This window comes from Rhineura floridana, chromosome 5, assembly GCF_030035675.1.
Source record: "Rhineura floridana isolate rRhiFlo1 chromosome 5, rRhiFlo1.hap2, whole genome shotgun sequence".
NCBI lineage: Eukaryota > Metazoa > Chordata > Lepidosauria > Squamata > Rhineuridae > Rhineura > Rhineura floridana.
The window spans coordinates 100,082,799-100,095,939 of NC_084484.1; the positions used below are offsets into that span (position 1 = coordinate 100,082,799).

Consider the following 13,141-nt stretch of genomic DNA (forward strand, 5'->3'; position numbering starts at 1 on the left):
TGAAAGCAATTCCAACACAGATGTGGGCTGGGATAAGGTTTCTGCTTAAAAGGTTTGTTGAAAGACGAAGGTCTTCAGTAGGTGCCAAAAAGAAACAGAGATGGTGCCTGTCTAATATTTAAGGGGAGGGAATTCCAAAGGGTAGGTGCCACTACACTAAAGATCTGCTTCCTGCGTTGTATGGAAGGGACTTTCTGATAAGATGGTATCTGCAGGAGGCCCTCACCTGCAGAGCACACTGATTGACTGGGTATATAAGGGGTAAGACGATCTTTCAGGTATCCCAGTCACAAGCTGCATAGGGCTTTGTATATAAAAACCAGAACCTTCAACTTGGCCTGGTAGCTAATGGGCAGCCAGTACAATTATTTCAGCAGCAGGGTAACATGTTGGCGATACCCTTCCCCAGTCAGCAGTCGTGCCACATTTTGCACCATTTTAGTATTGACTGAGGCGATACAATGAAGGAAGTTGAGGCAGTTGGAGGCAAGGGTAAATAAGAAGAGTAAGTGTTCTCTCTCGATCTCTTTAAATTGATGGCTGGCCTAGCAGTTCCTGCTGACAATGTTGAAATTGGCTTTTAACATTTTAAGATTCACAAGAAATACACTACCAAGAAGAAACAGACTGGGTTCCAACACAGGCCCAAGACAGCCAGTATCCTAAGGCAGTTGTCTACACAGGGTGGCATAGAGGGTAGTGAGTAGGAGCAAGAAAACACACAGCTTCAGCTTCACTCAGCCTTGAAGCTCAAGGTGACATTGGGTCAGTCACCATTTCTCAGTTTAACCTACTTCACAGGATTGCTGAAATGGAGAGAACACAAACGAACACACCCACATACCCATGTACACAGCTCTGAGCTCCCTAGATGGGCAGAGTATAAATGTAACAAATAAATGAAACAGACAAGCTACAGTGGAAAGATGCTCATTCTTTGCACTTCCTGTTGAAAAGATGCAACAAAGAAAGAGGAAAACTACTTCCTTGTTCTTTTCATTTTTTTGAGACAGGATATGGTATGTTGAAGATACATCAGTCTATCTTACATTATTGTTAGTTATTAAATTTCTTACCCACATTTCATCATAAGGAATCAGGGGCTGGGAAGGGGTTACAATAATATAAACATTCCAATATTAAAAACAATCCACAGTCAAGAGTAGGGTGACTCCTAAGAAAATATCTGGTGTCAAAGGCCTGGATATATATTGTGTATAATAGATATACTTTTATACACACACAGATGTAGATGCATATGACAGGAATAGGATATGAATTGGTGTCAGAGGCCCAAATGTCCAAATTTCCATTAACATCCATGTGAAAGATTATTTTCACAATCCAGCAAACTAGTTTAGGTGCAACCCAACAGCTTGTGTTTAAATGTCAGTATTCCTGGGTTCATTTCATGGGATAACAGACCCACCCATCTTATCAAAAACATATGATGAAACTCTTAAGTTTGAACAACATTCTGTCTACAGTTTGGTGGGTGACTGTCGAGAAACTCATGTTCCCTGGGTATGGAAAGCTGTTCATGCAGTTCTCTGAGCCACAATCCTAACCCCACTTACATGGGAGTAAGCCCCAATGAATTCAATAAGGCTTACTAATGAGTAGACATTTTTAGGATTGTGCTGTAATTTTCACAATTAGAAGAAAACAAGAAAAAGCAAGCATGAAGTTTTTTTTATTACTAGGAAAAGTTTCCAGATACAGGATTTTTTTTAATCACTCAGACCATCAGAATGTGCCCCTCATTTAGTACAAAATATACATCTTTTGATTAATTTCATGTAAATAAAAACTTATTTACATTTCTTCACTTTTCTTCAAAGTGTTAATGTACAGTATAAATTTAAATAATATCATCCATACAGTCACAATTTATTTTACCCAGACTTTACAGTACATTCATCTATTGAAGAATACAGAGAGTAATGAAAAACAAAAAATATAAAATTACAGAAAAATGTAAAAATAACTCCTTAAAACCATATGGCAATATTTCACATCTGTATCTTATAGTTAAACAAAACATAACCTAATTTAAATGGTTTGCAATACTCTTAATCAGTATATAATACATGATCAGGTATTTAAGCTTAGACATACAGGGCATGTTTAAATACCAACAGCAGTACACTGGAAAAGTGTTGCTTGCCAAAACTGCTGATATTCCTTTAAAAAAGAAAAAGAAAAAAGGGACACAACAGCATTTATAATATGAGGGTAACTTTTGACAACTTCATACACATTAAAAACATGATTTCTGAACTCAACAAATGTGATGTCATATAACAATTGTTTTGCAATACTCTTAATCAGTGTATAATACACAATCAGGTATCAAAGCTTAGAAATACTCATAGGCCACTATAAAATACCAGTGAAATGCTACTTGCCAATATTGGGTTTTGCCAGTGTACCTTTTAAAAACAAGCGTTAAAAAGGCATACAACAGCATTTAAAGCATCTGTTTAATTTTTAAATGAATTATAAAATTAAAAGCATCTGTAAGAAATATTTAGAATTCCAAAGTGGTAATACAATGCAAATGTGGTGTCATCTGATACATACATATTATGCATTCAATGAGAGTAAAACTAGACATAGTGCTAAAGATGTACCTTTTTCTTTAATCAGCTGCTCCCCCCCTTTTTGTCAGGACTGCAGCATGCGGGATACAACCCTTTCCTCCCCTGCTGTGTTTGCTATGAAGGTCTCCCCTCCCCCACTCTGGGTATTAGCTCCAGAAGGGAAGCTCCATAGGTGCCTATGAAAGCTTACCTTTAGGGACTAATGGGTGCTGCACGGGAAGGGTGATTTTTTACACTAATACAGCAGGGTTTACTCCTCTTTCCCAATGCCGCAGTCCAAGTAAAAAAGGCAATTAGGGCAGTTCTCATGTTTAGCTTGGCTCTAACGAGAATGGTCTTTACAGGCTCCAAACCTCAGAAGAAAACACGAACTATGAAAAGTATGTTAAGACTGAAGGAGGAACAAAATTAAGTAGTACTGATTTCATTCATATGCTCCACAACTTGTCCTAGAATTTCATCAACTACGTCAACGTCGTAATTCATTTGTTGCAAATCAAGGTCAGGCATTATTGTTGCAAGTAGCTGTCCCACATTAACTCGCAGGGATCGCAGCTTCAGGCTACAGAAGGATAATATTGAGCATATTTGTTAAAATTCTATATATGGTGCAGATAAGTAATACTAATTTTAAATCAGCATTTGCCCAACTCTTTATTCATTTCATTCCCATTCCCCCATTCCTACTTTTGTTACTGTATAGTCTAAAATATGGGGTGCATTGTTCTGAAAAACAACACATGAAAAGTTACTTTAAATCCATTAAACTGAAATGTTCCATACATTAGGTGTGTTATATCAGAGATCATCTTGTCAATTATTTATTGAAGAAATCAGAATTTACCAGCAATACTGTTTTATTTAATTGTAACTTTCAGCTACCTGTGAACTAGAATGTATCCCTGCTTTACAGTTACAAACACAGCAGCAGCCTTGCTGAATCAGACAAAGGGTCGATCTAGTCCAGTATCCTGTTTCCAACAGTGATCAGCCAGAGGCTTCCAGGAAGCCTACAAGCAAGGAATAACAGTGACAACCTTCTCCTGTTGTTTGCTTCCTGGTTAGAACAGTACAATACCTAGGTTGATTTAAAAGGTTAATTCCCAATTTTTTCCCTGGGTATTTAAGAATAATCCAACTTCTTCAATCTATAATTGTGTGGTCTCAAACAATTATTTATTCTCAAGTTGCTACAAAACATTATTAAGGAACATAAGAAGCTGTCTTTTACTAAGTCAGACCACTAGGATATCCAGGATTCCACACTGGGTTCTCCCTCAGCCCTACCTGGAGATGCTGGGGATTGAACCTGGGACCTTCTGCATGCAAGCAGATGATCTCCCACTGTGCTACAGCCCTTCTTTATTCCAGCATATCTCCCCTTATAACACAACCCTATTTCTGCCTGGAAGTGTCCCAATGAGCTCAAGTGGATTTGCTTTCAGTATTCCTTGGGGCTTCCCTTTACACCTGTCCATTGTAATGAGCTATCATTTCTTGTTATCAATCAGTAACTGATCCATTCACTTCCTACTGCAGGACTACACGTTTTCTCCAGAAATTGTGGTGCAGGTCTATAACAGACTTTATGAAAACATTAATACATTGTACCTAGAGATGTAACATTTCTGTAACAATGGAAATGTTGGGGAAGACTAAAAAATATGCAGTACTTTAACGCCATGTACAGATGAAAAGTAATTTTTTTATTTTAGGAACATAAAATGTTTTATGTATAACGTGGTTTGCTATTAAATTATCATGTTTGGTATATTAAAAGTATAGCATAATACTTACAAATTGAATTTACTTAAATTTTAAAAATTGGTTACAAATATAGCTACAAGCTGCTGAACTATAAGGAACCTAGCATCTCTTTGGTTTTGCCAATTTATGAGGGGCAGGCAAAAAAGCAATAAGGAGAAACCATCAATATTATACTTAAAGAAATTATTATGTATTGTGAAAATTATTTTGTCTCCCCTTCAGTTCTCTACAGCATCAAGCAGACATAAAGCACGCATTTCCATAGAAAGACCTGAGAAAAAGAGGGGGAAGGAACCAAAACTCAATAAATACTACATGAAATTTAATGAGTCTGATTTTCTGAGCTATAACTATCAATTTCTGCTTCTTCATATTTGTCATCATATTTATCATGGACTTTGGAAAACTGATTGACACAACCTTATATATCCTTTTACATGTCATAGCCCAATTTTGGAAAAACCAAACCAAAGGCTTTGGAAAAACCAAACCAAAACTCCCCCCCCCGGCCTTCACATCTCTAACTGTACTATCTCTTTTCCACATACTTGTAAGCGCAGCTACAAGCAACAAGAAATGGTTCTTATGATTGTACCAGCACTCAAATATTTTGAGCATGCTACATTAGGACAATCATTTAACAGAATTTATATATTGCTAAATCATCAAATCCTGTTAAGTGGTTTACATAGCATGTGACTTTATGTGTTATGGGGAACCCTGGGTTTCTTTAGAACAGCAGTAGCCAATGTGGCGCCCTCCAAACACTGTACATCTCCTATCATGCCTAACCACAGGTCATGGTGGCTGAAGCTGATGGGAGTTAGAATCCCACAGCTACATGGCACCATATTGGCTACTCCTGCCTTAGAAAATTGCCATTACTTATGACAAACAAGATTTCCTAAAAGACAACTTGCTCATAATTATCTACGTGCCCCCGCAGTGGACAGCTACAGGACAGTGCTGAGTGTATTCTAGATTGTACTCTCCACTCACTTGACAAGGTGGGTGATGAGACCCAACAAGCCTGGTAAGTGTTCTGCCTTAACTGAGTGTGCACTTCATGCCTCAGAATTCTCTTCAATGTGCATTCCTTGGTAGACATTAATGTGGAAAGGGTTCCCTGAAGTAGGTTTGAAAATAGATGCAAGTTATAATGGAGTCAATGGAAGGGGCTGATGTGAACACTGAACGTATTTTTTCATGCGCATATCTGATCTAATAGTAAAGAAGGTCTACCTTTCTCCATTAGAATAATTTACAGGGTCTTCAAGATTAGTAGCCACAGAATTATTTGCATGTGCAACCATTTCCGGAATTGTCGTTTTTAATTGTGCAATTTCTGCTTTCAGCTCTTCACACTGAAAACCCAGCTGCGTTTTTTCCATTTCTAGTAGCTCGATCTGAAAGTAAATTGAAGCTTTTTATTACTTCATTTTTGAAATGGAACAAATTGCAATACTTGTTACAACATATCTAGCAATGTAACAGGTCCATCTCGATAAAGCAAAAAATACATACAAAAATCCTGTATAATTGATGGAGAATTTTTTTATTTCTCCTGTGGGATCTTTGCTGGGGGTCCTTTAAGTAATCAATGACACAGGCATAAAGCAAAAAGGTAGGCCTTTATTCTTACAAGCATATGCAGGGTCAGTCCTCCATTAAACCTGGAGAGGACTGCAGTGAGGTACAGTCTGCGCAGATCTTTTATACCGTACAATTACAGCATGTGACAGTAATTAACCAATCCCCTAAGTTCTTCCCCACATAACGTAACAGTTCTTCGCTCTTGCAATCGTTTCCAAACCAATCAGATAACTTTATTAAAATGAATTCATGTATATTCCTAGTTTTACAGACACCTCCCATCTCACTGTCTTGTTGTCTTCTTAGATTACTGTCAATCTGTCCCCTTGACTGATATTACCACTATTCTGTTGTCATATGTTACTACTGATTTTAGGCAGTTTTGAAACCAATATGTACCATACATTCCATTCTATAATGGCTTCTGATCAGCCAAGCTGGCCAGGGACATCTCTTAGGACATTACAACCTATTCTTTAGATAATACCATAGCGCAAGGCCAATTTTGGTTCCCCTTAGGGTGACTGGAAGTTTCTATATGAAATTCCACTTGTAACTACCCTGCTATAGAGAAAAGGTTAATTTTAAATCACCATACTATAGCTGAAAGTCACACAATATAAAGAATGAACAGGGAACAAAGCAAAGGAAAAGGGGTAATTCTGAGCCAGCCACTCCTCATCAAACACAGAGGGTTGAGGAAGGCAGCCTACCTCAGAACACCTCTCACCTCGAGAGCACACCCAATTACATTTATGAAGTAAAATTATAAACATCATGCCATTGTAAAAAATCCGTATCAAGCTCAAATTTTTATCTCCTTTTCTACCTTGATTCTATTATGAAGACTTCCTTTAGCTGAGGCCATTGCTCTGCAGCATACGAGACCAGAAACCTCTTTTCCAAGATCAAATAGTAAAAAGTATATTAATCAAAAGATTGTACGCATTTTGCTTAAAACAATACCAAATTAATGATCTGCTGGTCATGCATTAGCCGATGTTCTTGGCAAATACACAAAAATTCACGGCAAGGTGAATCTGACCATTGCCTGTTCTTTCTAGGCTTAAACACACACAGGCCTGTGGGCCGTTTTGCTTAGTTGTTTATAATCTTTATTATATGAACCTATACCTTTTAATACAATAACCTATATTTGTATGTGTGAATTATAGAAAAATCAATTTTTCTCCATCATCTTGCTTGGACTGCTTGGAAATTGGTGGTGATTTTGGTCCTAGATGCTCCATGATTTTTAACTTTACTTTTATTGCTTATTTCTTATATTGTATTTTATAGTATTACAATGTTCATTACATACAATTCAAACTGCAATACAAAAAAATACAAGAAATAAAAGTAGCAATATAAATAAAATTAAAATAAATATGAATATTTAATATGGACATGCCATGTACCACCAGCCATATTATACATTTCATATATACAGAATGTTGCTGGAAATCCCTTTCCCCCCGTCTAAGCCTTCAAATATTGCTGCTGCTGCTGCTTGGCTACCACCACCACCCTCTCCGTTGGACTTCTGCTTGACAGGTGTCACACCTTTGAGGACCAGGCCCCAGGTACTCAGCCAGCTGTTGCTGATTTCTTCCACCTGTCCCTTCTCCGGAGGGGATACATAAGCTGGCTGGGTGAGGTGCCTCCTGCTGGGTCTTGAATCATGTGCCTGGGAGAGAGGACTCAGAGCCAAGTGGGGAGATTTGAGGGGGGCCCAATTAGTGTAGTGATGGGTTGAGGGAGATATGACGTTGTGAGGAGGACTTGTCAGGTAAGGGGAACATGGCCCAGGCAGTTAACGCCTGTACCTTGTTCCGGTCCTCCCCACACCCACAGGTTTGTTGGTTGCCCTATCAGCCAGCTCTCAGGCCTCCGGATGCTGCTTCTAAATGCCAGATTGGTGCATAATAAGATCTCCCTCATTCACGATTTAATTTTGGATGAGGCAGCCGATCTGGCATGTATAACCGAGACCTGGGTGGGTGAGCAGAGAGGAGTCAGCCTCTCCTAGCTATGCCCAGCAGCGTACCTGGTTCAGCATCAGGGTAGACTTGAGGGTCGGGGAGGGGGGGTTGCTGTGGTCTATAGGAGCTCCATCTCCCTCTGCAAGCACCCTGCCCATGTGACTACTGGTCTGGAGTGTTTGCACCTTATGTGGGGTCAGCGGGACAGACTGGGGATTCTGTTGGTACACCGCCCACCCCGCTGCCCAACAGACTCCTTAGCTGAGCTGACGGAGGTGGTCTCGGGTGTACTGTTGAGATCCCCCAGACTATTGGTTCTGGGGGATGTCAACTTCCATGCCGAGGCCACCTTATCCAGGGCAGCTCAGGATTTCATGGTCTCCATGACAACCATGGGACTGTCCCAATATGCCATTGGCCCAACACACGTAGCAGGGCATACTCTAGATTTGTTTTTTGCTACTGGACATGCAGTTGGTGATCTGAATATGGGGTCCTTACATCAGTCCCTCTGTCATGGACAGATCACTGCTTGCCGAAGTTTAGACTTACAGCAGCTTTTCCCCTCTGCAAGGGTGGGGGACCTAGTAAGTTGGTCCGCCCCCAGAGATTAATGGATCCGGATGGTTTCCAAAGGGCTCTGGGGAGTTTTCCAGCTGATACGGCTGGCACTCCTGTCAAAACCCTGGTTGAACTGTGGAATACAGAAATGACCTGGGTGGTTGACATGACTGCTCCTGAGCGCCCTCTCCTGTGTAGAGCTCATACGGCTCCATGGTATACCCCAGAGCTGAGAGCGATGAAACAATATAGGAGACGGCTTGAGTGCAGATGGAGACGAACTCCTGGTGGATGCAATTATACACTGGTAAGTGCCTATGGTAAGCTGTATTTAGGCGCAGTGAGGGCAGCAAAAAAACAGTATTTTGCTGCCACTATCTAATCATCAATCTGCCGCCCAGTGGAGCTCTTCAGAATTGTCTGGGGTCTATTACACTCTGGCCCCAGGGACATGGTGGAACCATCTGAGGCCCGCTGCAATGAATTTGCTAGGCACTTCCACGATAAAAACTTTAGCATTCGCCAGGACTTAGACTCCAGTGTTATAGCAGGTGAATCAAGCGAGGTATCCAGAGCACAGCCTTGTCCCGATTTCTTGGATGAGTTTCAGTTGGTACAGCTTGAGGACGTTGAGAAGGTGCTTGGACAGGTTTGTGTAATCACTTCTGTGCTGGATCCTTGCCCTTCTTGGCTAATAAAAGCTAGCAGGGATGGAACAGCCGGCTGGGCCAGGGAAGTGATTAATGCTTCTCTGCGAGAGGGGATGGTCCCTGGCTGCCTGAAAGAGGCGGTAGTGAGACCACTCCTGAAGAGACCCTCCTCGGACCCAGAAAATCTTAATAACTACAGGCCTGTGGCAAATGTTCCATTCCTGGGCAAGGTCCTTGAATGAGTGGTTGCGGGCCAGCTCCAGAGACTCTTGGATGAGACCGATTATCTGGATCCATTTCAGTCAGGTTTCAGGCCTGGTTTTGGCAGGGAAACAGCCTTGGTCGCCATGTATGATGACCTTTGTCGGGAGAGAGACAGGGGGAGTGTGACTCTGTTGATTCTCCTTGATCTCTCAGCGGCTTTCGATACCATTGATCATGGTATCCTTCTGGGGAGACTAGCTGAGTTGGGAGTGGGAGGGACTGCATTGCAGTGGTTCCGCTCCTACTTGGCAGGTCGCCTCCAGAAGGTGGTGCTTAGGGAACATTGCTCGGCACCCTGGACTCTCCAGTATGGGGTTCTGCAGGGATCAGTTCTGTCCCCCATGCCGTTCAACATCTACATGAAACCGTTGGGTTCGGTCATCCGGAGCTTTGGAGTGCGTTGCCATCAGTACGCTGATGACACGCAGCTCCACTTCTCCTTTTCATCTTCTTCAGGTGAGGCTGTCAATGTGCTGAACCAGTGCCTGGCTGCGATAATGGACTGGATGAGGGCTAATAAACTGAGGCTCAATCAAGACAAGACTGAGATGCTGCTATTGGGTGGTTCTTCTGACTGGATGGTGAATATCCAACCTGTCCTGGATGGGGTTGCACTCCCCCTGAAGGAGCAGGTTCATAGCTTGGGGGTTCTCCTAGAACCATCTCTGTCACTTGAGGCTCAGGCAGCCTCGGTGGCATGGAGTGCCTTCTACCAACTTTGGTTGGTGGCCCAGCTGCACCCTTATCTGGACAGGGATAACCTGGCTTCAGTTGTCCATGCTCTGGTAACCTCCAAGTTAGATTACTGCAATGCACTCTAGGTGGGGCTGCCTTTGAAGATGGTTCGAAAACTGCAGCTTGTGCAAAATGCAACGGCCAGATTGGTAACAGGGACCAGACGGTCCGAACATATAAAGCCAATTCTGGCCCGCTTGCATTGGCTGCCTGTATGTTTCCGAGCTCGATTCAAGGTGCTGGTTTTAACCTATAAAGCCTTACATGGCTTGGGGCCACAATACCTGATGGAACGCCTCTCCCGATACGAACCAACCCGTACACTACGCTCAACATCTAAGGCCCTCCTCCGGGTGCCTACTCCGAGGGGGGTGGCAACAAGGGAGAGGGCCTTCTCAGTGATGGCCCACAAATTATGGAATGATTTTGCTGATGAGGTGCGCCTGGCGCCAACACTGTTATCTTTTCGGCGCCAGGTCAAGACTTTCCTTTTCTCCCAGGTATTTTAGCATGTGTTTTTAAATTGTTTTAAATGTTTAAATTGTATTTTAAATTGTTTTTAAAATATGTGTTTTTAGGTACTGTAAACCGCCCAGAGAGCTTCGGTTATGGGGTGGTATATAAATACAATAAATAAATATGTGAAGGGACAATAGAAGTCCAACTTTCAATTAAAAATGTTATGTGCTCAGGGACCTACCTTATGAGGGTAAATGCTATGTACTTTGTCAGATGTCCCATTTTCAACTTTTATAGAAGTCAGGTTGCCCCGGATGATATAGGTACCAAATTCCAGATTTAAAGCAAGCATGAAAGTACCACACCCATTTTGGAATATACTTAATCCTTCATTTTGAAGAAGAGATGTATAAAGGTTCCATGTTTAAGGTGCTTGGATTACATGTGTATGAAGTTTCAGGTTTCCAAGTGGTGCAACTGCGCCCTAACAATTTTGATATTCCTGTCAGTGTGTTCCAAATGCCTTTTTTTTTAAGTATCTTTGACTGCTCAACAGTCAAATAACTAAACAGATATACACCCACATGTATAAGTGCATGCACTGGCTTCGAGTTTTTGATAGGAGTCATTCTCAACTTATTTCAAATATTTATTGATAGCTAAATATTACCAAACATCATAGTGGAGTACAATAACAATAAAATAAAACAAGTGAAACATAAACACAGTTTTCCAAAGAGGAACCTTAATGGCTGAGATACCAGGCACAAAATACCCAGGGACAGAATGGGCTATGTGCTGTTAGTGAGTAAGAGTGCAGAAAAGTCTATGAGGCCTGAATTTTCAGCGTGCCTTTCTGCTTTCTCATGACCATCTGCATTGTGTTCTGGTGGCCGACAGGAAAAGTAGTACTGAGCTTTCTTCTTGCTGTGTCTCAGAGTAACAAGAAGGCCTAAATGTAGAAAATGCCAATCATAATAAGAATTTCTACACGTTTTCACATGCACCAGCTTGTACGGAACATTATTTAAATTATTTTAAAATTTAATAAAATGCTCTCTGAAAGTAATGTTGAGCATTGCATTTGTAAAAGACTAAGTAAGTCTACAATACCAGTGAAGACCTGATGGATTAATATAAATCTAGGATCTATATCAATAATCTGCTTAAGTAGTAAAAAATACAACTGTGTGCCTGATTTCCTTACAATATAGCACAAATCAGAACTGCACACTATACTGGGATGACTGAAGTTAATTGCCTACCATACATTTCCTACTGTATTACACAGTTGGTCTTCTGTTTCCACCAGATTTGGCACACTCACGCTAAAAGATGGCCTCCTTGATTAATGTCTCAATTTCAATACACTTTTATTTATATTTAAGTCCCACTTATTTCACAGGTACTTGAATTCCAAAAGAAATGTGTGTTCTAACCCTGAAAGACACTAGTATATACATTCTATACAATTAAATTAATAGTAATGGATATAGGATGATGGGTCAGACGGAATTCCAAAATAAAATCTAGATATCAACCCAGCTTTTCTATACACTGAATTATGAAACTTACCTCATTTTTATATTGGTCTTTTTCAATGCTGCATTTGTCCAGCTGTCTGAAAACATCATCAAGTTGCACAGCCATGTCGTCTACTTCATTTTTACTCTTGTTATTTTCACATTTACTCCATTCAGATTTTAACTTCTGCAGAGTTTCACACTTTTCTTTCAGTTTCCCCATCTCTTTCAATGCCTGTTCATATAGAATCAGTATCTCTTCTGGACTTCTTTCTTTAATTTTTTCTAATTCTTCATCTGATAATATATTATTTGTTTCTGTGTACTGATGACACATTTCCTTTTTCACATGCTTATCATTCATATCCACTATCTTTTGCTTTAACATCTTTACCTCTTTGGCCAACGTATCACACTGGTTTTGGTAGTTTTCTTTTTCACCATTCGCTAACAGTAGTTGAATGCTTAATTCATTTATCTTGATATCTACATCCACAAAAGCAGACTCTGAAACACGAGGAGGTTCTAGCAGGGTTACTTCAGGTTCTGATCTGAATAGCTGTTTATCTCTATTGTCCTCTGCTTCTTCTTTCTTTACTATAAGTTGCCCTGTTTCAGTCTGTGTTGCTGCAGTTCCTTTTGAACAATTTGTTTCTGAACAAGCATCTTTGTTCTTGGAAATTTCTCCCTCAATGCCACTAAAATCAACATCAGCCCCACCTTCAACTTTTACTATTGTGATGTCACAATCTACTGCTACAGGTTTTGGAGTACTGCTGTCTTCCAAGATTATAACATCGTCGTCATCATACCTCTTATTCTCAAATGCTTGGCTAGTCACCCGTGTGATCTTAAAAGGTAGTGGTGAGTCAGCATTGGAAAGTTTTCGTTTAAAGCTAAAGAAAAAAGGGGACAGAAATTTTATTTTAGTTTTAAAAAAAACAGAAAAAACAAAGTTCATTTAAGTGGGAAGAGTAAATGGAAATATTCTTGCATTCTATTTG

General features: G+C 40.5%; 1 protein-coding gene across 2 annotated transcripts in view; it reads right to left on the reverse strand.

Moving 5' to 3' along the window:
• Positions 1-1,683: 1,683 nt before the first annotated feature.
• Positions 1,684-13,141, reverse strand: part of MORC3 (MORC family CW-type zinc finger 3) — a 71,777-nt gene continuing 60,319 nt past the window's right edge. Inside the window, exons 15-17 of one of the 2 annotated variants that reach the window (XM_061627698.1) lie at positions 12,190-13,033; positions 5,613-5,776; positions 1,684-3,165 (exon numbers count right to left, since the gene is read on the reverse strand). In XM_061627698.1, coding sequence (XP_061483682.1) covers positions 3,012-3,165; positions 5,613-5,776; positions 12,190-13,033 — 1,162 coding nt within the window. In that variant the 3' untranslated portion in view covers positions 1,684-3,011. Of the gene's footprint in view, positions 3,166-5,612; positions 5,777-11,250; positions 11,567-12,189; positions 13,034-13,141 lie in introns of those variants that run through there. The other variant, XM_061627700.1, reaches the window with a different exon arrangement.